At 36.8% G+C, this 25,715-nt stretch overlaps 1 protein-coding gene across 1 annotated transcript; it reads left to right on the forward strand.

The window, feature by feature from the left end:
• The first annotated feature begins 9,783 nt into the window (after positions 1-9,783).
• On the forward strand, positions 9,784-12,931 carry LOC141605598 (xylan O-acetyltransferase 1-like). Its single transcript, XM_074424439.1, has 5 exons — positions 9,784-10,671; positions 10,791-10,962; positions 11,751-11,950; positions 12,033-12,191; positions 12,280-12,931. The coding sequence occupies exons 1-5, from the start codon at positions 10,019-10,021 to the stop codon at positions 12,629-12,631; spliced, it is 1,536 nt and encodes a 511-aa protein (XP_074280540.1). The 5' UTR covers positions 9,784-10,018; the 3' UTR covers positions 12,632-12,931.
• Positions 12,932-25,715: the final 12,784 nt, after the last annotated feature.

The following is a 25,715-nucleotide window of genomic DNA, read 5'->3' on the forward strand; positions in this document are numbered from 1 at the left end:
ATGCCAAACCGTTTCCAAAGATGTCACATAACAATTTCATCTCGCCTTTCTACCAATTCTCAATATCCTTCTCGAATTTCACACATTACACCTCCTACCACATGTTCCAACCATTCAACTTTGACATACCACACACATATATTAAACAAACACTCAACATATTCCCCCTGTGACTGGCTTAAGTTCGTGAGGGCCATATTGCGACTCCGGGACATCTCTCGAGTCCTTGTGGTAGCTCCAAACACCTCTCCCCGAGTTCATTTTATTTAGACTCCCTAAGTTCATTGGGTTCATTTGTTTTAGGTGCCGAAATCGTCGGCTCTGATACCACTTTGTAAAACCCTCTCATACCAAGGTACCTTACCAGGACTACCCCAGCATGAAAGGCTGTTACCATCTCGGTTGCCCGAGGTTAGTACATATCAAAAGCAACAGTCCCAAACATATATATTAAGATACGGTAAAGTATTAAAAGTTACAATGTTCCAAAATACAATAATGTAAATCCAAATGCTATCAATTACAAAACAAATGCTAAGACTCATGATGGTGGTACTAAATCTGGCGTGACGACTCTCCCATGACTGCCCCAAGCTCACCAAATGTATTACCTGTCACAGCCTGCTCACCATCCCCGAATAGATCACCGCAGATTTTACAAAACAACAACGGGGTCAGTACTGCTGAATTAAAATAAGACAAGGCACAAGTAACCAGTTGATCATCCTCCATCCCCAGTCTCCCGATCTCACACAGTAATCGACTACATACCGAAGTGTGTAGCCCAGCCAGACTACCCATCGCAACAGGTAGTCCACGCCACCAGTGGAGGACTGCAGCCAATCCCCACCAAAATCCCGCTCATCAACGAGCGATAACCCTGTCCCTTAATGCATGTTCACACCCCCTCCCGTGACGGGTTCCACGGAGGGCGAACTAGGGCGTGAAGCCACTCCCGCAAGTGACTCCACCACAACCAACACAACAACAACACAACCACCACGACAACACTAACACTCCGATGATCAGCAAAAACAGGCATACACAATACAATCACATCTTAAATCAATTAACAGTATCTGAGTAGGGAAACCCTACCTTAGCAACAACAACAACAGTGAAGAGAATCAAGCAACTAGAATGGCTCCTCTACGAAGTTTTCGCCTAAACAATAATCACATAACACAATTACTAATTGCAAAACCCCATTTCCCCCAATTCATGATTAAAGACAAACCCTAGAATAATCACCAACAAACATGGGGATAAAGACTTACCAACAGAAGAATGAAGGATTGAATACGATTGCTATGATAGTACACACACACACAGAGGAGAGATTCGGAGTGATTAGAGCGTCGTACGTTGATTAGGTTTTGTAAATAGTGTTTAGAAACTGATTATCGAAATTATATAACGCCCTAATTACTCCCGAATCAAATCGCTGAAATATTACTCGCCAGACCGGATACTCGGTCGAGTATAGAGTATACTCGGCCGAGTATCCTCTACTCGGTCGAGTATTCAGTATACTCGGCCGATAGTTCCTCGGCAGTAGCCAAACAGACTACACAACACACACTACTCGACCGAGTAGGCCATACTCAGTCGAGTACCAGCTTATAAAATCCTTAGTATTACAGAGTGTCACTCACTCGATCGAGTACTACTCGTACTCGGCTGAGTTCCACTTACTCGGTCCACTGTGCACTCACTAGGTCTAGTATAGGTTACACTTGGTCTACTACACGGTCATACCTCACTCACAAGTAGCCTCTTTTCAAGTCTAAGGGTCCTCTCACACATCCTAAGGTTCCTTTATAATTTTCAAAAGATCCGGGTATTGCAGAAGATGTGTGAATATTCATTGTTATGGATGGTCTCAATAAAATTAGGTATAATGGGTAATAACTGTGAATATACTGAGTATGACTCTGTTTTCTGGTCTCATTCTTCTTCTGGCGAATACTCAGTGAAAAATGGATATGCTATCAGTCTTAATGAACACCTTGTTAAGTTTAGAACGACAAAGGATGCGGGTAGAATTAATACTTTGACTAAAGTATTTTGTAAAAAAGAAACTTTGGCTTTTTTCAAGACCTCAAACTTGGAAGATTCTTATTTGGAGAATTATCATTGACTCGCTTTTTGTTGGATCTGATCGAGTTTGCCCCCAGAAACCTTATACGGATTATTCGTGTTTTTTGTGTAATGATATGAATGCTTTATAATAGCTTAATCACCTTTTTAGAGACTTTGTGGTTGTGACAATACATAATACAGTATAGAGGAGGAAATCGTCCTCTTATTTTTTCTTTCTTCCTCTCTTTATTTGACACCTCATTTAGTCTATTATCTACCTTATTTTCTAGCATCTGCATCCTCGTCCTACAATCTTCTTCTATATTTTCTCACAATAGAGAGAATCCTGTAACACTTCCTCCATAGCATAAATTATACTTTAATATTTTATAAACTAAAAAATAAATTAGTTAACACCCCACATGGAAAATAATTAGTGGATAGTTGGTACAAGGACCAAATAAAGTTCTACAATTTCTAAAATTAGAGGAAGTGGTGCTCATCCTCTTTCTATGAGGATGATCCATATGTGTTCCACAATAGAGATGACCTCCTCTTATAAGAAAGAGAGTGCTAAGAGAAGGGTCAATCCTCTCTATTATACATGCTCTTACATTAAAGGTCAACTACACCACTTATAAGATTCCAAAAATACTCCTATTTTTCTACATTTCTTAAAAAGTGTACCTGGCCTAAATCAATGAAAATCATTGGTCTAAATTGGAGGGAGTACTACAAACATCTATACAACCATAAACAAGCCTCATAAAAATTTACTACATGAGACCTAATATTACGCTCAGTAATAAAATACAAACAAGTATAGAAAATTGTTACACATTTCATCCATCCCCTCCATCCCCTATATACTAAAAGAATAGAAAAAATTTCAAGTTTTCCCGCCTAAAACACATTTCTTATTTTGATAAAATCTCTTATTTACTTTCCTATTTTGATATACTCTTATTTAAAATTTGTCTCAAGATTTTTGTGATAAAAAATCCGTTCTTTGTATGCTAAATCGTAACTAAAAGATATGCTAATAAAGGGATATTCTACGGTGTACCCCTGAGTTTTTCAGTTTTCTATGTTGTACAACTCTTTTTTTTGTTGTTGTTAATTCTACATTATACCCCTAAACTTCTTACTTATTTCTCTATCCAAACCTCGTTTAACTCTCCATTAACTTTATCACTATCAAACGACTGTACTTTGACCTTTATTCTGGCTTATTAATGTTGTATCACTATTCTATATAAGAAACATCACAAATCACTTTTAATAAGCACCAACTACTATTAAAAACATCTGTTATGATTCATGACATGATAATGGAGATTTTTTGAACTTTTAGTTAGTTTCGAATACTATTTCTTGGGCTAATGAGTAATTCGGCGAACTAATAAGTAAATGAGTAGGTTATCGAGTAATTGAAATGATAAATAGACGATTTAATAGGTCATTTAAGAAACTAAGTTAGTACAGACAATAAATAAGGTCATAGTATAGACTAATGTATAGAGTTTAGGGGTACACCATAGAATATAAAAAAGGAGAGGTACAACATAGAAAACCGAAAACCACGGGGTACACCGTAGAATATCCCAAAATTTTATAAACAATTTCATTAATTTTGTTCAAAATATATACATTTCATGACATTACCCAATTTTTTTGATTAATTTTATAGTTAAAATTATTTTTTTCTAAAAATAAAAATTTTATAAATATTGCGCATTCATTGCACGCAATCTAAACTAATGAATCAATAAACATTTATTCAATAATAAGAAGTTTGGTTTATAAGCCTCTTAAATAATGACAATTGACAAACCTATGTTGCTAATCGCCTAATTTCGAGAAAATGTCAACCCAATATACTCCCTCCTATTTCCGATAACTGTTCCATTGTTGAAATGACACAAGAATTAAGAAAGTGAGTGAATAGACGGAAATGAACAATGAAAAGTACTAATAGGATGGGTTAAGGATGGGTTGAGTTGTAAATAATGAAAAGTAATAAGGGTAGTATAGTCATTATGTAAGAAAAAACATTACAAAAAAGAGACAATGAGACAATTATGTGAATAGACGAAAATGGACAATAAGCCAATTATCGGGAATACGAGGGAGTATATATTAGACATTTGTGTATGGATGAGTATATGTTTTTGTTGTTGGAAAAACAAAAACTTGTGTTTTCATGATTATGATACAAGCTGTGATAGAGTACCTTGCGTGGCTTGGAATCAAAGAGTAGCTACACCAATAACAATAGTAGTGGGTAAAGTAGGCAAGTGGTCAAAATACAAGAAGACATTACATATTTACATGTACTTTCGTTCGCATATATTGTTGGACTAGATTGGGCAGTCGCCTCTTCCTTTGATTTCACTTTTCGCAAACATTTTTTTTATAAGGTAATAAAACTAGATTGATCCTCCTAAATAGAACCAACCTATCTTATCCTTTCGAGTGATAGAAGTAAGTTGAAGCCACCGACTTTCAACCACCTTGAAAGAATTAGACATGAATGTCCAACTTTGTTGGTTTCACGAAAGCAATGCTTAATTATCACTTCATCAAAGAACTGAAGATCTAATTTTACATCCTTGATAATGCTAGAAATTTCCCAAGGAATTTGCCAAGTACTACGGATTGAGTTGATAACACATAAATTATCACCTTCTACAATTAATTTCGAGATTCCTAAGTATTTAGATGCTAAAGTGCCTTCTTTTAAAGCGAGCGCTTCAGCAACAAGAATACTATTAGATCCGCACTTTTTTGCTCTTAGCAAAACGACTTTACCATTATGATCTCTTATAGCATATCCTGGAGCAACTTTATTACCATCTATTTTTGATCTGTCAAAATTTAGTTTTAGAAACCCATTTTTAGGTTTCTCCCACCAAATTTCTTCCTTACTAATAGTATTTCTAACTTACACGTCTTTATCAGGATTGTTAAGATCCTTATGTCTAGTCTCGTTCCAAATCTTGATGTTATTATTACATAAAAGGATAAGTTTGCTTATATTAAAATGAACATCATTAAAAATAATGTCATTTCTATGGAACCATGCGTTCCACCAAATAAATACAATCTTAATGAAATCGGCTTTTGTAATTAAACTTTTAAGATGATTAAGTTTCTCTATAAAGCTCTGACTTGCAATATTATCGTATATTGCCAAAAAATTATTAAAGGTAATGATATTCATGTCTTGGATGACTGATGCAATGAAGGAACACTTGAAAAAGAAATGATTTTTATCTTCAATTGGATGATTGCACAAACAGCTAGTCTTGCTTATGACGGGTTAATCCCGTCACAAGCTTGCGACCTCTCATAAAAGGGGAGGAGGGGACAAGGTATGGCACCCCACATGTGCTTCACACTCAGCTCTCAATGGGTATTTTGTGAGAGAAAACGGTATCCATCACAAGTGAAACGGTATCTGTCACAAGTGAAACGGTATCCGTCACAAGTTTGTGACGGATATCGCCGTCACAAATGAGAATTTGTGTTGCACAAAACACATTAAGGTGAGACAATTATATGATTTCTTAGAAACCTACTTTTCGTAGGAAGATCATCTACACAAGTCTTCCAAAGAAAAAATTTCAATTTTGGAGGAACATTTAGTTTCCAAATTCAGTAAAATTCGCATTTGTCAATATTTCTATGGAACAAGCCTTGTGCTAACCATGTCGCTGTTTTGGTCGAGAAATTTTCATCCACAGACAGCCCACAAAGAAGGGTATCTGGAATATTATTGTGCGGCAATGGAATATTAACTATCTGGTTAACAATATCATTATTTACTATATCTGATAACTTACTGATATCCCATTGTTTATCAGTGGTTATGAAATCTCTAACCAAAAGATTTAAATCAAGGTTATTATGACCATCTATATTTCTAGTAAGGGGATAAGAAAAAACCCATTTATCAGTCCAAAATTTGATATTGCTACCATTACCTACCTGCCATCTCAACCCCTTTCTAAACATGTCCCGAATACTCATGAGTTTACGCCATTGCCTGGAGCAAACTGAATTAGGCTTATGTTCAAAAAGTGAACAATTTCTCAAATATTTCTTAGTTACCACTTTGACCCATATATTATCCTTTTCCATAAGAATTTTCCATAAAAGTTTCATTTGAAGGGCTTTATTAGCCACTTCAGAGGATTTTATTCCTAATCCGCCAAAAGACTTTAGTAAACAAACTTTATGCCAACCAATTAAATTAGGAGAACGCTGTGAAGGATTCTTATTCCATAAAAAATCTCTATTAATTTTGTCTAATCTGTTATGGATACTTGAGGGAAGGAGGAAACTTTGCATTTGAAAGGTTCCCTTCGCAGCAAGGTTAGCATTAACAAGAACCAGTCTACCAACTTGCGATAAAGAATTCGCTTTTCATTTCGATAATTGAGCGCATGAGGAATTAATAATACTTTCAAACATATTTTTAGTCACTCTGCCGTCAATTAAAGGACAACCTAAGTACTTACCCAAATGAGTTTCTTCGTTCACACCAAGAATACCTCTAAAAGACCCACGAAGTGAGCGGTTAATATTTCTAGTGCACTGGAAAGTCGATTTGTCGAAATTAACAAATTGTCCAGAAATCGTGCAAAATTTATCTAAAATAGATTTAATAGTTCTCCAACTCTAGTTAGAGGCTTTAGCAAAAATGATAGTGTCATCCGCAAAAGTCAGGAATGGAATTTTTTCCAATCCAGGTCCAATTCTAATACCAATATCACTAGATCTAAGATCGTCGCTATTCTTTTGTAGAGATCTTGCTAAAACTTCAGCACACATAATAAAAATATATGGCAAAAGTGGATCTCCCTGTCTAATACCTTGAGTAGATGTGAACACGTTTCCCGGTCTTCCATTTAGAAGAACCGAGAAAGAAACAATTTTAATACATTCCATAATCCAAGAAATCCAAGTAGGATTAAACCCATTTGCGTAAAAGTCTCTTCAATAAAGTTCCATTCAAGTCGATTATATGCTTTCTCCATATCAAGTTTAATAGCAATCCATCCTCATTTACCTTTTTTACGCTTAAAAGAGTTAAGGATCTCATGCGCTAGAAGGATATTATCTTGAATAAACCGATTAGGTATAAAAGCACCTTGATACGGATGCATAACCTTATGTAATACACTTCGGAGACGAGTTGATAAAATTTTCGAAATAATTTTATAAATTGTTGAACAAAGACTAATTGGCCGAAAATGGTTTGCTGATTGAGGATTATCAATTTTAGAGATTAATGCTATAAAAGTATAACTGACTTCTTTAAGGAGTTTACCAGAATGAAAAAAATGCTAAAAATGCTAAAACTGCTTTAGTAACAGAATTTCCTACTATATCCAAATATTTTTGAAAAAATTCTGCGGGAAAGCCATCAAGTCTAGGCTTTTACCCGTAGCTAAATTGAAAATAGTTTCTTTAACCTCTTCCTTACTATTCTTACTAGTAAGAAAATTGTTATCTTCATCCGTTATTAATCCACTAATAGACTTAAAATCCTCATTTTTATCAAAATGACAAAGTTGATTCTTTGTAAACCTCAGTTTGAACTCATTCGATATTTCTTGTTGAATGAGATCTTGGTCAATAAAAAAAGCACCATCCTTATTAATAAATTGCTTAATACCATTTCTACTACGTCTAATTGTGGCATGATTTTGAAAATACTTAGTGTTATTATCTCCAAAATTAGCTTTATTAATACGACTGTTTTTGTTGCCAATAGATGCGCTTATAGTTAAGTAGGGCATCACGCTTTTTTAGCCATTTCAACTGCGCAACTTCTAAAACCGTTACATGGAATGAACCAAGTTGGTTTTGTATATTTTCTAACTTTTTTTTCAGCGATTGAAAGTTGTGTAAGGATATTTTCAAAATTAGATAGGTCGGGTGGTGGTCGACGATTATGGCTGTGTAATAACGGTTGCCTTTTGGATGGTCTGGTTAGGATAGTAGGGTGAATGATGTTTATTGATTATTGGATATTTAGGTTAGCGGAAGACGAGATAGGTCGGGTGGTGGTCGACGATTATGGTTGTGTAATAACGGTTGCCTTTTGGATGGTCTGGTTAGGATAGTAGGGTGAATGATGGCGTACTGATATGTCATACTCCCTCCTATTCTCAATAACTCTCTCTATTTTTTTTTTGTCTATTCACAATACTCTCTCTATTTTCTTATTTGGCAAACTTTTACACTTATTTTAATCACCCCACCCCATAACAATACTCCACAATAGCCATACTTTATCTTATTTTAATCACCCTACCCCACAACAATACTTATTTTAATTACCTCACCCTACAATAATATTACACAATACATTCCCTCTCTCCAATCTCCTACCCCTACTACAATACTTTACCATATAATACTCTCACCCTTAATTCTCGTGCCCTCCATGAATAGGGAGAGTTATTGAGAATAGGAGGGAGTATATTTATATAAGTAGCTTTTTTTAATCTATATTAACTATTCATTTAAGTGAAACATTTTAAATGAATTCACTACAAATTTATTTTAGGGATATTCTACATGGTACCCTCAATTTTTCGACTTTCTACATGGTACCCCTACATTTTTTAAAACATACATGTTACCCCTAATTGTTGTCATTATCACTAAGTGTACCCCTAAACTTTATTTTCCATAAATTAAACTCAGTTTTAGGCGTTAGGTGATGACTTGGACGCGTAACCAAATTAAACTTGTCATTTATTATCCCATGACATAAGGACTATATTAGGCTCAATATCCATCTCGATCCTAATATTTATTGATATATATGGGCTAAAAAATTTTTGACGGAAAATTTATTGATTCCTTGCCAAATTATCACTTCCAAAGATGGATATTGAGCCTAATAGAGTCCTTATGTCATGAGATGATAAATGACAAGCTTGGTAACGCGTCCAAGTAATCACTTAACGCCTAAAACTGAGTTTAATTGACGGAAAATAAAGTTTAGGGGTACACTTAGTGATAATGACAACAATTAGGGGTACCATATATGTTTTAAAAAGTGTAGGGGTATCATGTAGAAAATCGAAAAATTGAGGGGTACCATGTAAAATATCCCTTTATTTTATAGAGTATTATTTATGCATATAACATAACTTTATGATGGTTAAAGAGTTCCAACTCACTCTTGCCATGAGATTTCTACTCCCTCAAGTTCCAAATCAAAAGGCCTTATTGATTATAATTCCCATTCCCTCCATGACAAAGATCCTTACTTTTTGTATAGCCGAATTAAATTAAAAATAAAATAGCCAAGAAAATGTATACAAACCCCTTTTTTTTAATCCCCACTATAACAAACAAAAAGATTTCTATTTTTCTCAATATGTTATTCTCTCTATTTTGGTCATTTGTTATCTTTGATTTTGACACAAAGATTAAGGGAAGAGGGGGTGAGTAGCTTTTTATTGTTAGACATTCCTAATATAAAAAAGGTAAACAATTGACCAAGACGCCTAATTATAGATCTTAAACAAATGATAGGGAGCGAGTGAGTACCTTTTTACTTAGAAAAATATCGAAAGTGGCCATATGATTCTACAAATAAATCGCAAAAGAAAGCTTAGAACTTACACAATGTCTCCCTCTCTCTTAAATCATACTTTTCACAGCTCCATTGAAGTTAGTAGTTAAGCTATGGAGGGAGTAGAACATGTTTAACCTCTTTGAAATAGACAATTCTCCTAATCTCACCAAACAATATCATCCCTCCATTAAATAATTTCAAAACTAACCTAATATTCTTCATTTTCTTGCTTTTCACTTTTTTGTTGTTGTTGTTGTTTCTTTTAATCTTCACTGTTTTTTTTTCTCGACTTTTTAAGTCATCGTAATCACTTCTTCGTCTTTCTTGAAACTTATGCGACGAAAGTTATCACCTCTTCTGATTTCTGAAACAATGAAACAGAAGAAAAGCAACAATCTTTCTGTTTTTGTGGTCGTTTTTACGATCATTCTCTTTGCATTATTCATGTACAATGAGGATGTTAAGTCCATTGCTGAATTCCCATTTAATCGTCAAAAAGCTCAAGAAATCCAAGAAAAACAGCCAACCGAAGAAAACCCGCTTCGAATGAATGAAAACCCAGTTCCAATTAGTGAAAACCCTGTTCAAATTAGTGAAAACCCTGTTCAAATTAGTGAAAACCCTGTTCAAGAAAAGGAAATTCCTGAAGAAAAAACAGAGGAAAGTGCAGAAGTTAAAAATAACTCTGAAAATAATGCTGAGATAGTTATAGAAAAGGGGAAAGAAGCTGAAGTTCCAATGGCGGCCATTGAAGAGAACAAGGAAGTCGAGGAAGATGTAGAAGACGATGAAGAAGCGATTGAATTGCCGCCAAAAGATTGTGATCTTTTCACAGGACAATGGGTATATGATAATTTGACACACCCATTATACAAAGAAGATGAATGTGAGTTTCTTACTGCTCAAGTTACTTGCATGAGAAATGGAAGGAAGGATTCTATGTATCAACACTGGAAATGGCAGCCTAGAGATTGCAATTTACCCAAGTAAGATTATAAATTTTGTATTTTCAAATAAATTTACGCATTGCAATTTTTACTTTGTTTTTGTAATTTTAGTTTGAATTGTGATAATTTTTTTCTACTTTTTGTGTAAATATTGGAAGGTTTAAGCCAAAGTTGTTGCTTGAGAAGTTAAGAGGGAAAAGATTGATGTTTGTGGGAGATTCATTGAATAGAAATCAATGGGAATCAATGGTGTGCTTTGTACAATCTGTTGTTCCTCCTGGTAGAAAGACTTTGATCAAGTCTGGTTCACTCAATATCTTCACAATTCAGGTTCCTTTCTCATTTTTTGTCTTTTACGTTTTTTTTTTATATTCTTTGTGAAAAGTATGCTAATTAAAGGCAAATAAATGATAAGTGGGAGAGATTAAGTTCTTGTGGTCAATTGTAGGATGACTCATGATAAATTTGATTCATTTAAAGTGTAATTGTATTTTGTGTGAGCCAATTTAAGTTAGTTCATGGATAAAGTGAGGAATCATGATAATTGGACCATACTCAATTACTCGGTATTAATTTTTAAAAAAAGTTAGATGAAGTTTGTCATCATTGTTGTTGGATTTTAACTATTTGGGGGAACAATATGTTTGCATCAAAGCATTCCAATTATATGGCTGGCTAGTTATTATTGTAAAGTACAAGTAGTCGATCAATATAATTTGTAAAGTACAAGTCTTGTTGTATCGAACACAACTTTGTAATAGTGATGCAAATTTATGGAGCAAAAATAAAGTGTGCATTGATTCTGGTTGTTTAGGAAAGAGACCTAATATTTGGATTGGTCTTTTCAGTTTTCACCAAACAGTTAGTAGTAGAATGCAAGTTAATCAAACTTGCCCACCCACTCTGATAACATATGCTAATCAGTGACTCTTTTTAGGTACCATTTTTTTTAACTTTAGTCATATGGCATTGTCACATACGATGATAATCTGATGATAAGTAAAACCTCTAGTTCGTTGATACTTTAGTAGATATATATACAGATACTTGCAGTTTGCTTAAATTTGAAGGGAAAAGATAAAACCTTTATGTGTGGCATGAATGTGGCCTGGTTGCAGGATTATAATACAACAGTGGAATTCTATTGGGCACCATTCTTGGTGGAGTCAAACTCTGACGATCCAAACATGCATAGTATCATGAACAGAATCATAATGCCTGAATCAATTCAAAAACATGCTGTCAACTGGAAGGATGTTGATTATCTTATCTTTAACACCTATATTTGGTGGATGAACACCTTCCAAATCAAAGTTCTGTAAGTAATTAATCACTTACTCGGCTTTTTCATATCATAGAGGTGTTTGTAGTTATTCTTGATTGTGGGTTTAATCGAGTAGACGAGGAGCTTTCGACGAAGGCGCAACCGAGTATGATGAGGTAGAGAGACCAGTAGCCTACAGCAGGGTAATGAGGACATGGTCTGAGTGGGTGGACCAAAACATTGATCCTAATCGTACCCAAGTGTTTTTCAGCAGCATGTCTCCTCTTCATATCAAGTATGTTGCGTCTTTATACCATTCTTCATTTACTTTACTTTTAATGTAAAACCGTTTACTCTAACATAAGAAGGCCTGATTTGTGCAGGAGCTTGGACTGGGACAACCCAGACGGAGTGAAATGCGCCAAGGAAACGACACCAATACTAAACACAAGTATCCCAATCAACGTAGGAACAGACAAGCGCCTATTTGTGGCGGCCCATAACGTGTCACAGTCGATGAAGAGGGTGCCCATCAACTTCCTTAACATCACCACCCTGTCAGAATATCGGAAAGATGCCCACACTTCCGTCTACACTATCCGCCAGGGAAAGATGCTCTCACCCGAGCAGCAGGCTGACCCAGAGAACTTTGCGGATTGTATCCATTGGTGTCTTCCGGGTCTACCAGATACTTGGAACGAGTTTTTGTATACAAGTATTATCTCCCGTACGTGACAATATTTTTTCTATACACCATCATCACTCATCACCTTTTATCTTTCATTTGAATGTTTGTGGTTGTTCAAAATATTTTTGTTGTACAAGTCGAAATTTTGTTGAGGCCCTTGGAAAAAGTTGATGTACACCCAATTCTATTGTATAGGAAAGGTAAAGAAAACAAAGTTTTTGTGGGATTCTAGTGTTTTGTTTTCAATTTTAACAAAAGGGCAAGAATTGCCTACTTGTAAGGAAATGAATTGCGGTTGCAATGCATTGAAAAATTAATGAAGATGTCGTATAAAACTTGTTTTTGTAGGGTGATTTGTTGACGGGCTGAAAGTCGTATGCCTATCAAATGTAAATTTATAATCACTTACTTACTAAATTACTAAAACAGTAATATAGCGAAAGTAAGGGTCGAACTCACAAGGAAGGACTAAGTCAGTTAAAGTGTCTAAGAGTATAGAGTAAAGTAACCAGTTTAGGGGGGGATTTGATTTGTTTGATTTATTAAAGAACTAAGACTAAGCTAATAATGAAATAGATGAATTCAAATGGTTTAAAAGGTCTTAGACCCAAGCATATATCCACACTCAATAACAATTGATCATTGTAAGACGGTTTCAATTACTAATCTTGATTACTCTATCGTGAATGTAAAATTCCAATTCTCCTTACGAATAGTCAATTAAAACGAATCCCGTTCTTAATCAACCCTAACTATTAAACAACCCTAACAATCCAGTTCAAGGTTTAATTCAACAACAACAATATAATTTAGAGAATTCGATAGAGAATAAATAGCGCATACAATCCAGTTGCACTTTAGATATTTATGTGAATCGCTTCTAAGTACTAATATCAACGTATCCCGTTCAATACTAATTCTTAGGGAGTGTTTGGTTCGCGCGTGGGTATGGGTTTGGAATCAGGAATCATACCCGGGTGGTATGGGTTTGAAACTTGATTTCTCATACCATGTGTTTGTTTCAATTTTGGGTGGAATGAGATCAAACTTCATCAAAGTTAAAAAAATCTAAAATACAACATTAAAAATAATTATTTTTGATACTAAAAAATCATGAAAATGAAGAGTTGATCAAATAAATGTAAAAAAAAATTCATTTAAAATGTTTCATTTAAGGCCCTATTTGGTAAACAGCGGATTAATTTCAGCATAAGCAGATTGTAAAAGCAGATTATAAATGACAGATTTTATTAGAAGGTTTGACTACCATATTATAATTAGCAGAATTAGTTTGAGTGTTTGGTAATTGGCAGATTACGATTAGTAGATTGTTAGTTTTCTTTATAAAATGGAGAAAAATTTTCTATTTTACAATATGCTAACCAATATGCTGGGGTAAGCAGCATATTGACCCCAAATATGTTGTTTCAATATGCTGTTTACCAAACACTAAAATTAGCATATTGATTGGTCAAACATGGTAAAACCCTTGAATATGCTAAAAATTGGTCAATATACCGTTTACCAAACAACGCCTAAGTTTTTTTCATGTTTTTTGGTTTTATTACTTGATACCAATGGGTATCAATCTTATACCCACCTTTCCCCTTGGGTATGAGAAACCCATACCTCATGGGTTTGAGGTATGGGTATGAAACCTCTATTTTTGCCAAACAAACACTTGGTATGGGTTTGACTCATTCCAAACCCATACCTCATACCTTTATGAGTTGAACCAAACACTCCCTTAGATGTTACTAGTGTAAAGTTAATCAATAAATCTTATTCAATCAAGAATACTAACAATAGAATGAAGAAATCGACTACTAGTTGCGCACCTAGCAATTATCAATCAACATTCATATAATTAAGAGCTAAACAATTCACAATAATCAAGGAGAGAAATTAAAACATTCAAACTCACAATCGGATTAGAGTGCTTCAATCGTTTGAATCCAAGAATAAAGATTAGTTATATAGTGTCTGCCAATAACAATAATATGGTTTTTTGTCTCTCGAAGTTGTGTAAAAATCTTCTAAAGCTCTAATAACAAATTATATAATAATAAGGTCTCCAACTAGATTAGGAAATAAAGTGCGAAATAATAAAAGTAATAATCGGAACAAGCCAACTGAAGTAAAGAAACGAAACAGTCAAGTGTAGGTCGCGCTTCAGTCGCGCCTCATTTGAATGCAGGTCGCGAAAACAAACGCTGCTGCCGCGTCTCAGTCTGTCCCATACGCGCACGATTAGTACACCTTAAGCGCACACGTCTCAGGTATCTTCATAGGTATCCGGGCCCATCTTTCCTCGGACTTGGACTCCGTTTTTGACATACAAAACCGACCCACAAGATCTTCTTCATCGTTTCCAAGCTTAATTCTCAATATTTGGATCCAAGTTCCGCCAACATTACAACTTAAAGCATTGTACCATTATAATTCATTAAGTACTGCCTTTGTCACTTGAACTTCACTAATTCGACCTTCTTAATACCTACTAAAACCGTCTCATCAACTTCCCCACACTTAGATTTTTACTCGTCCTCGAGTAAACTCAAAGGACCCAATAAAATTAAACCAACACCAATCCACAGAAGTATGGGAAAAATCAACAAGACTCACAATGAGACTTATAAAGATGGGTCTCCAATATTGTAAAGGGACATCAATTTTTTTTTTCATTTTGCCTAGATCTCTCATTTTGCCTAGAGCGCCCGCCTTTGCGGGTTTTCACTCTAGCTTATCTTTTTTTTCAATCTCACACTACTCTTAGTGGCACGCAACTCGTTTCTTCATTTTACCCGGAGCGCCTTTTCGGGTTTTCACTCCGTCCTCGGCCACATCCCAATCTTGCCTAGGCGCCCTTTCGGGTTTTCACGTAGCAGGGATTCATTCTTTTTCTTTTTCACTTTTTTTTTCATTTTTCAATTTTTGTTTTTTTTTTGTTTTTTTTGTGAATAGAAATAACTGAAATAAAGCACACTAAACAAGTACAATGAATTACAATCGGAACGATTCTCCTCCCCACACTTGAATTAAACATTGTCCTCAATGTTGCATAGGACACAATAAAAGGAAAGGAGAAAACACACCTTATTAAAGGGAACGTCATGCGACCTTGCTAGTACATCCATCCTTCAGCAAACCACATAAGCATGTCAACCACTCACCACACCTCCTCCCCACACTTGGCCATTAGCATCCACCATAAAGCACAAGAACAACATGGCCAACAAAACAAGAGTAATCAAAGAACACTAACGCCCCTTATTACTCCAAACCTAACCAAAGACCAAATAACACAAGTGAAACTAAAATAAGACACCATTGTATTTGGTCTAACCTATACTCCTCTACTCCAAACCACAACTCCATCCAAACGCAATAAGGAGGTGCCCACAACATCACACCGCGATTACACCTCACCTTAACCACTAACTTACCCAACCGCCCTTCTATGTCGCCATTCTTATGACACGATGACAATAAATATGCAATGAATCTTGAGGTATTGTCCGATCTTTTTTTTTCCTCTCAATTTTTTTTGATTTCTTTTTTTTTTTTTGATTTTGGTTTTTTTTGTTTTCACAAAAATTGCACACACAAATCTATGGGTTGCCTCCCAGAAGCGCTGTTGTTTAACGTCGTTGGCTCGACATCTAGTGGAATGGTAAACCACCCGATTTAAGCTTAGATAGAAAAATTACCTTGACTTACCAGCATGCATACAAGAGGAAGAACGAAAGCAAGATTTTATATGGATAATGCGCACACCTTTCCCGGAGCCCTTCCGGCGAATTAATTTATCAAACCAAGCCTTCTTCTTACCTCTAGATGCCTCCGCATTCTCACGACGATCCCATAAGATAACACACCTTTGATACTTAGGAGGGGATTCCTGCAAAATAGTAGACACCTTTCTCGGAATAGGAGACTTCCGGCACTTAGATAAATCATGGTTAACAAAAGTGTCTATATCACACAAAGAATAAACCACAGGAGAGTGAGAGTTGGGTTTATTGATTTCAAATTTAACAATGGTCCCATCAAATTCCATGGTAAGAGACCCTTTTGAGACATCAATCTTAGTACCTGCAGTCTTCAAGAATGGTCTCCCTAATAAAACTGGTATAGCACCTGCCTCATTTTTCATGTCCAAAACATAAAAGTCAGCAGGAAAGACGAAGTTACCAACACCAACCATGACATTCTCCAGAACCCCCTTAGGATAGACACTGGACCTATCAGCCAGTTGAATTACTACACTAGTGCCTTTTAAAGGTCCAAATTTGAGTTTTTCATAAATAGCATAAGGGATGACATTAATAGATGCCCCTAAATCTAACATGGCCTTTTCAAATCTAAGGTCTCCTATGGTGCAAGGGATAGAAAACATACCTGGGTCACCACATTTAGGGGGTAACTTCTTTTGAAATAGAGCAGACACATATTCACTAATATTCCCCTTAGGACCTTTACCCTTGTGTAATACTACGGTTTTATGAGTCTTTGGATACTCTATCGAGTGGGGCTTACTCTGTCGAGTAAGTATGTTTTCACGCTGATGCATGCATTTTATATAGTCTTTTTAGGGAATTAATGCATGCATTTCTATGCTATTATAGTAGTTATTTCTACGAATATGCCCCCGAATTGCGTACTTTGGGATTTCTTGTACTAATTGCAGGAATGTGCTTAAAGATGCGGAATTGAGCCTAAAACCGTCTTCCAAGCTTGCATTTAGGAGACAATTAGATTCGGAGCTTAGGAACTACCAATTTGGTGATGCGCACAGGAGTAAGGAAGCTTAGCGGACAAAGGAAGAGCTTCAAACTACTAGTGCATATTTTGAAGAGCCATATCTCGAGTTCTACAACAGATAATTAGTTTATTCCAGTTGGTGGTGAAATCTTATCCTCTCAGCTTTCCAACGCCATGAAAATCGCTTGATTCGGACAAGTAACGAAGAAATGGCGGCGTTTTGAAGTTCAGTGCGCAAAGCAGGAAATTACGCGCTAAAGCTCTCGATCGAGAACTCTGAAATATACACATTTCGATCGACCACTTTAAGTTCTTGATCGACCAACTTATGCAAAGGACCACTCGATCGAAGACCTTTGATGGAGAAACTACTCGATTGAATAATTCTAAGTTGTTCGATCGAGTAAACCAAGTCTGACGCAGCATGAACAAGTCGAGAATCTTAATTATCTTATGTTAGCTTATCTTAGAATAATATCTCTACTATAAAAAGAGATAATTAGGTCATTAATTGGCTCCCTTGCCGGTTACCTTTAAAACATACCCTTTACTCAGTCTAGCAGTTATTCTCTCTTATTTCCGGATCTGAACTATGTAACATCTTCTCCTTTCTCTCTATCTTAATTCTAGTTTTATTATTCTTTGCATCTTTTTAATCTCTACTCTTTTATCATCTTATTCCCTTAATCCTTGTTGTTAATTTAGTTCATGTTATTTAATTTCTCTTATCCTAATATCATGATATCGTTAATTATTGCTTTAGTTATTATTAGTTTCATTATTAATAGCATGTGTAGCTAATTCCCTTGGTAGGATTAGGGGAATCAATGAATGAATGATTTTTGCTAATTAGGTTTGTGGATCCGACGCTAAATCATGTCTATGTTGTCAATCACTGCATATAATAGCAATTAGTTGTTGAGTCGACGCAATTAGCTAATTGATTTGGTAAACCTTGACCTAGATCGGAAGATTGGAATGGGTGAGACCTGTAGTGAACATTAGGATACTTTAGTGAGGGAGGAAGCTAAGCTAATAGTGTTTTCGGGTGAATTGAGACCGGAAGGAGATATTCGTTACCCCTTAGACTGATTTATGTGACCTATCTGTGACCTTAACTGCATTTATCTGATATTCATTGAGGACCCGACATCCTAGTACCTTCCTCTTATTGCTTTTCCTCATATCTTTCCCTTGCCTTTAGTTAGTTTTAGTTAGTAATCAATCTAAACCCCCAACTGTGACATCTGGCAAACTTAAATTAGCAAGTAGAAACAATAGCCTCCCTGTGGAGATCGACCCTATTTACCGCTAGCTTCAGTTAGTAGTATTAGGTTTATTTTTGATACTAAACGACGGTATCAAATTTTGGCGCCATTGCCGGGGAGGCGACGCTTTTTGCTTGCTTTATTTTTGTTTGTCTTTAGCCTCAAGGGATTTATTCCTTGAGGCAGTAATGATCTTTTTCTTTAGTGCTGTTTTGATAGGTCTACAGGTCTATTAGACAGATTTCGGAGAAAGATTATCGAAGGGAAGGCTTGAGTACCTTCGATTCTTTAGCCAAGCTGACGTCCGTCTCCCAACTTATAGCCCGTTTTGAAGCTCCAACCGTCAGAACTGACAATTGGGAGAGGAAAGAGTCTTGGGGTTATGGAAGTCACCAAAGTTTTGTCCTCCTAAACCGGTGCCACCACAACCGCTGCAACAACAAAGTCTTCAACAACCTTGTTATGCTAACCCACCGCAACACACCCCTCCTGCTGAAAAGAATGATGGGTTCGAGAAATTGTTCCCAATTGCAAATATCTTGGTTTCGAGTGTGGAAAAATCCAAAGCTCAAGACATCCGTCTTGAGAAGTTGTAAGCCCAAATAAATGTACTGATCGAAAAAGTTAAGCGTGCTCAACTGAAGTCAATGATAGGGGCATTTGCACTAACGGCGCAGAAGTCTTATGCGGAAACTGACATCCGTATAGAGAAGCTACAGACTCAGCTGAATCAAATAGCTGCCGAGCAAGCGTATGGGCAACAGGAAATGGTATATGCTGTTTATACCGAGGGCATCTCGTCTTATGAGGTACCCAATTCGCCTATTAGCACTGATATTGAAAATACAAGGGTCAATTCCATTGTTCCAGAAGCTTATTGCGTCAATTCAAGAGCTGATATAAGTAAAGAGCTCGATCGAGACCCTGCCAGCGCTCGATCGAGAGAATATGGAGGGAATGTGTTCGATCGACACACTGCTGGAGGTCGATCGAACGAAGCTGGAAGGGATTATCTCAATCGAACAGACACACATACTGTTCGATCGATCACTGCTGGGGAGGAGAACCTAGATCGAGCAGTCACAAAGTCTGTTCGATTGGGTACTGCTGAAGAAGAAGATCTGGATCGGACAGTTGCTGTGACTGTTCGATCGAGCAATATGAGTGAAGAAAGCTCTCGATTGAGTAATGTGCTACCTCGATCGAATTGTCTAGCTATGGACAACACTGATACATCAATAATGCGTATTTCTAATGACGATAAAAAGGAACATATAGTCCAAGCCTATCCTATTCGAGTTCCTTTTCCTGGTCGCTTGCCGCCGTTTAGCACGTTCAAGGATCTTGTGCGGAGTCTCGATATTGCAGAGCCCTTTCAGAAGCTAATTGCCCAGGTACCTTCTTACGCTACTTATATGAAACATGCTTTGTTGCATGAGAGAGAAAATGACCTAGAGACTGTAGTTATGACTGAAGAGTGCAGCGCACTTCTTCAGACTGGGACTCCCTCTAAGTTGTCTGACCCAGGTAGTTTTTCCATACCATGTCGTATAGGGACCCAATTAATCGACAATGCTTTATGTGACCTTGGTGCTAGTGTCAGTGTGTTACCTTTGTCTCTTGCTAAGAGATTAGGTTTGACTAAGTTTAAGCGTACTAGCATTACTGTACAGATGGCCGACCGTTCTTTATATATCACGGCCTAAAGGAGTTTTGGATGATGTACCTGTCAGGATAGGGAAATTCTTTATTCCCGTTGATTTTGTTGTTTTAGATATACACGAAGACCGTCACACTTCCATTATTTTGGGAAGACCATTTTTGCACACCGCTGGTGCAATTATAGATGTCGAGGCTAAGACACTTACCTTTCAGGTAGGAGGAGAGGATTTGGTTTTTGCAAAGTCTAATGCAGGTAGGGAACCCATGCAAGCCATGCCCTGTGATGCTACTCCTCCTATAGAGTCCGTGGAGATACCATCTGATATTCCTTATGAGTCACATATTGCTGCTGTTATAACACCTCCGCTCCAGTTTGGGAGCAAATTGGAGGAACATTACGTTGTTTCTCTTTTTACAGGTCTTGACAGGTTCGAGGACCCGGGAGGTGAGATGGGTGCTCTTAAGTTGAAGTCTGGAACTACCCAGATAGATGACCCAGGAGGAGGCTTTGATAAAGCTATGCCGTCTAGGAAGCTGCTGCGTGCCAATATCAAAGATTGGGATCCTGATGATTTGGGAAGCTGCTATTCTTCCGTTGCCATGCTGTGGAGGCCGGAAGTAGATTTGACGATTGCTGAGGCTACTGCTTTGAGTCAGAGGCCTAGTAGGGGGCAATTGATTTGTGCTGTTGGTTGATCTAAAAGAGGGTCGAGCTGGGACCTTCTAAACTAGCGCTACCGGGAGGCAACCCGGAGTTTAAAACATTTTATTTAGTTTTGTTGTGTGATTTAATAATTAGCCTACTCGACTATAGACTGCGAATAATTTAGCTTTCTCGGTTTTCGGTAGTTGTTTTTTTGTGGTTGCTATTTGCGAACTTGCAGGTACTCTTGCATTTTGTTCGTGATTTTAGCCAACCTGTTGCTGCCGGCTGTGACCTCCCTTGTTGCTGGCTGGTTTGGGGAGGTCCATACTTCCTTCTTACGCGCTTAATTGTGAGTCCTTTAGCTCCTTATCTCTTTCCATTTCCTTTAGTTTGCATTTTCCTTTCTCATTTATGCTGCTGCTGTTGTTAGTTGTTGAGTACAATGAGGACATTGTATAGTTCGGTTTGGGGAGGGTAATGCATCCATATCTTAGTGTCGGCATATTGTTTTCATTGCATTTCTGCTATCACGTTTAATTTTTCCTATGCATTGTTTTTTTCATTTCAAAAATTTTTTAAAAACTCATAAAAATCAAATATTTCGAAAATTAAAAAAATTCATGTTTATTTTTGCATTTTAGGTTGAGTTAGATTGGAGTATTACTATGTTGTAAATTGTTTCTTTGCTTAAGCCTTGCAATTTATCACACCTTTTATTAAAATTCAAAGTAATATCTCGAATTTCGTTTCAAAATATGTTGAACAAGTAGCCTTGACTGAAAATTTTGGCAAACTATAATAATTTTCTGAGGTTTAGAGCACTGGTGTCATTCATGACCAGTTCATGTAGGAATATGAGTAGTTACTCCTTATAAGGCATGTAACATCGAATTGCATAAGCATGAATTCAGTCTACTTAGTACCTATATGCATTCGGGTCTGTGGTTGGTGACACATGTTAGGAAAGGCAATCCTCTTTATTTCATTTTACCCATGAGCTTCACATAGCCAAATTGCTTGTTTTGTCCCATATAGCTACAATCCAAAATTTTTCCTACCCTAGTCGAGCTAGAAATGATAGCCTGTTGGGAATGTGTTGTGTCGCGTTTTGGTTAATGTATCTTGTTATAGGAAGGATGAGTGGAAAAAATGAAGGAGAAAAATAAAAAAGTATTGGAATGAAAAACATTCGGAAAAAAAGTTGAAAAAGAAATGTGAAAAAGAAAGAAAAAAATCATATGCGGAAAAATGAAACGTTGTATAGATGATTTTTACTCCCATGTCTTATTTGTATCTTATGGGGAGTTGACAAGTTTATGGTGTATTGTGAGTTGAGTGCATCCAATTTGCACGGTTTTGTGTTGATATATATTGAGTATGAAGTTGGGATGTCGTTTCAAAATTTGGATCCGTTGTTGCTAGCCTGGCTATTAACACCACATTTCCAAATTCATTTTAGGCCCTTCTTACCCATTACCTCACTTACCCAAATGTAAGTCCTTGGCATGTGTCTTGGTCATCAGTTTGGTTGGAATGCATATGTACGGTTGTAGAGACTTTATTCATGTTATATTGCATGCATGTACTTATAGGTCGCAGTTAGGTGAGTGTTCTTTATTCTTTCTATCTTACATTATATATCACCTTGTGCTAAACTGTGTGAATGAGCGACCCGTGAGAGTCCGATTTTGAAAGTCTTGCAAGGTCAAAAGTTCAACTATTTTTTGAAATATGTATAAATTCGTTTGCTTTGACATTTAGCTATTAGTAGTTGATTCATATGCATTAAATGGTTTGAGTTGACGGTTTTCAGCTAGTCCATGTTTTGCTCCTATCTATTTAGTCCCTATTAGCTGCATTAGTTTGCTTGGGGACAAGCAAAGGTTTGGTTTGGGGAAGTTTGATGCGTGCATTTTATATAGTCTTTTTAGGAAATTAATGCACGCATTTCTATGCTATTATCGTAGTTATTTCTACAAATATGCCCCCGAATTGCGTACTTTGGGATTTCTTGTACTAATTGCAGAAATGTGCTTAAAGATGCGGAATTGAGCCTAAAACCGTCTTCCAAGCTTGCATTTAGGAGACAATTAGATTCGGAGCTTAGGAACTACCATTTTGGTGATGCGCACAGGAGTAAGGAAGCTTAGCGGACAAAGGAAGAGCTTCAAACTACTAGTGCCTACTTTGAAGAGCCATATCTCGAGTTCTACAATAGATAATCAGTTGATTCCAATTGGAGGTGAAAGCGTATCCTCTCAGCTTTCCAACGCTATGAAAATCGCTTGATTCGGACAAGTAACGAAGAAATGGCGGCCGTTTGAAGTTCAATGCGCAAAGCAGGAAATTACGCGCCGAAGCTCTCGATCGAGAATTCTGAAATATACACATTTCGATCGACCACTTTAAGTTCTTGATCGACCAACTTATGCAAAGGACCACTCGATCGAAGACCTTTGATGGAGAAACTACTCGATCGAATAATTCTATGTTGTTCGATCGAGTAAACCAAGTCTGACGCAGCATGGACAAGTCGAGAATCTTAATTATCTTATGTTAGCTTATCTTAGAATAATATCTCTACTATAAAAAGAGATAATTAGGTCATTAATTGGCTCCCTTGCCGGTTATCTTTAAAACATCCCCTTTACTCAGTCTAGCAGTTATTCTCTCTTATTTCCGGATCTGAACTATGTAACATCTTCTCCTTTCTCTCTATCTTAATTCTAGTTTTATTTTCTGCATCTTTTTAATCTCTACTCTTTTATCATCTTATTCCCTTAATCCTTGTTGTTAATTTAGTTCATGTTATTTAATTTCTCTTATCCTAATATCATGATATCGTTAATTATTGCTTTAGTTATTATTAGTTTCATTATTAATAGCATGTGTAGCTAATTCCCTTGCTAGGATTAGGGGAATCAATGAATGAATGATTTTTGCTAATTAGGTTTGTGGATCCGACGCTAAATCATGTCTATGTTGTCAATCACTGCATATAATAGCAATTAGTTGTTGAGTCGACGCAATTAGCTAATTGATTTGGTAAACCTTGACCTAGATCGGAAGATTGGAAGGGGTTAGACCTGTAGTGAACATTAGGATACTTTAGTGAGGGAGGAAGCTAAGCTAATAGTGTTTTAGGGTGAATTGAGACCGGAAGGAGATATTCGTTACCCCTTAGACTGATTTATGTGACCTATCTGCGACCTTAACTGCATTTATCTGATATTCATTGAGGACCCGACATCCTAGTACCTTCCTCTTATTGCTTTTCCTCATATCTTTCCCTTGCCTTTAGTTAGTTTTAGTTAGTAATCAATCTAAACCCCCAACTGTGACATCTGACAAACTTAAATTAGCAAGTAGAAACAATAGCCTCCCTGTGGAGATCGACCCTATTTACCGCTAGCTTCAGTTAGTAGTATTAGGTTTATTTTTGATACTAAACGACGGTATCATACGCAAAACAGTAGTCTGCCTGTAGGGTACTCGATTGAGTAAGCTTGACACTCGATCGAGTAAGGGTCACTCGATCGAGTAAGTGACTTACTCGATCGAGTAAGTCGGTTATCGGGTGATTTGCGACGGGTTTGTTAATAATGCGGATTAATATATAATGTTTCATCATCTTTTTCCTAAAACACTTTTACAAACCTAAAAACACAAAAAGGAGAAGATCTAAGTTACGTTGCTTCATCTCAACGCATTATTAGCAAATCCCGGAGCTAGAGGTGTCGGTTTTCGTTGTTCTTTATACCGTTGTGATCCTTGCGTCGTGGGTAAGTTCTATATATCATTTTTATAGCATTTGGTTAATGTTGGTTAAACCTTAATTTGGGGATTCGGGGGTTTTTATGATTATGTGGTTACGGTAGTGATAATATGTGTGTATGTTTAGGAGGAGGCTTTGTTGAGGAGAGATTCTGAGTCAGCTGTGTGATCGTCTGATTTTGTGTTGCTTTCCAGGTAGGGTTTCCCTACTCGGTATTAATTACATGATGTGTGTGGTGGTTGTATTGTGATTATTGATTAATTATATTGCTGGTGATTGTGACGGTTGTTGGTTTATATCGTTGATTGTTGTTGTTGTGTAACTGTCTGTGATATTTGGGATGCGTCCCTGGCTGAGTGGAGTCACTTGCGGGAGTGGCTTTACGCCCTTGGTTCGCCTCCTATGGAACCCGCCACAGGAGGGATGTGCACATTAAGGAAACTTAGGTTATTCGCTCAGTGGTTGATGAGCGGGGATTTGGTGGGTACGGCTGCGGTCCCCCACTGGCGGTGTGGAGTACTTGTTGCGGTGGGTACTCTGCAAGACTACACACTTTAGTGTGTAGTCAGCTGTGTGGAGATTGATGGTGGAGACTGGAGACTAATGTGTTGATTGAGCTGTTTGGCATTTGTTTCACTGTGGTTTGTATCGTGTAATTAGTACTAACCCTGTTTAATTGTTTTAAAAACTGTGGTGATCCATTCGGGGATGGTGAGCAGTTATTGAGCAGGTATGATATGACGCATATGGGATAGCTGGGATGAGTCATCACGTGGCTGTTAGAAGAGTCTTCCGCTGTGTCAGACGATGTCTTGTAGTTGTGATAGTTTTGCTAGTAGACATTTTGAGTACTTTGTATTTCAGTTAACAGTTTTGGGTTTTGAACATGTAATCACTTAAACCATATTTTATCTTTAAGTTATGTTTCTTCATTGTCTTATGATTATCATTGCCTCGGGTAACCGAGATGGTGACGTTCTTATACCTAAGTGATCCTGGTAAGGCACTTGGAGTAT

This window comes from Silene latifolia, chromosome 1 (genome assembly GCF_048544455.1).
Source record: "Silene latifolia isolate original U9 population chromosome 1, ASM4854445v1, whole genome shotgun sequence".
Taxonomy (NCBI): Eukaryota; Viridiplantae; Streptophyta; class Magnoliopsida; order Caryophyllales; family Caryophyllaceae; genus Silene; species Silene latifolia.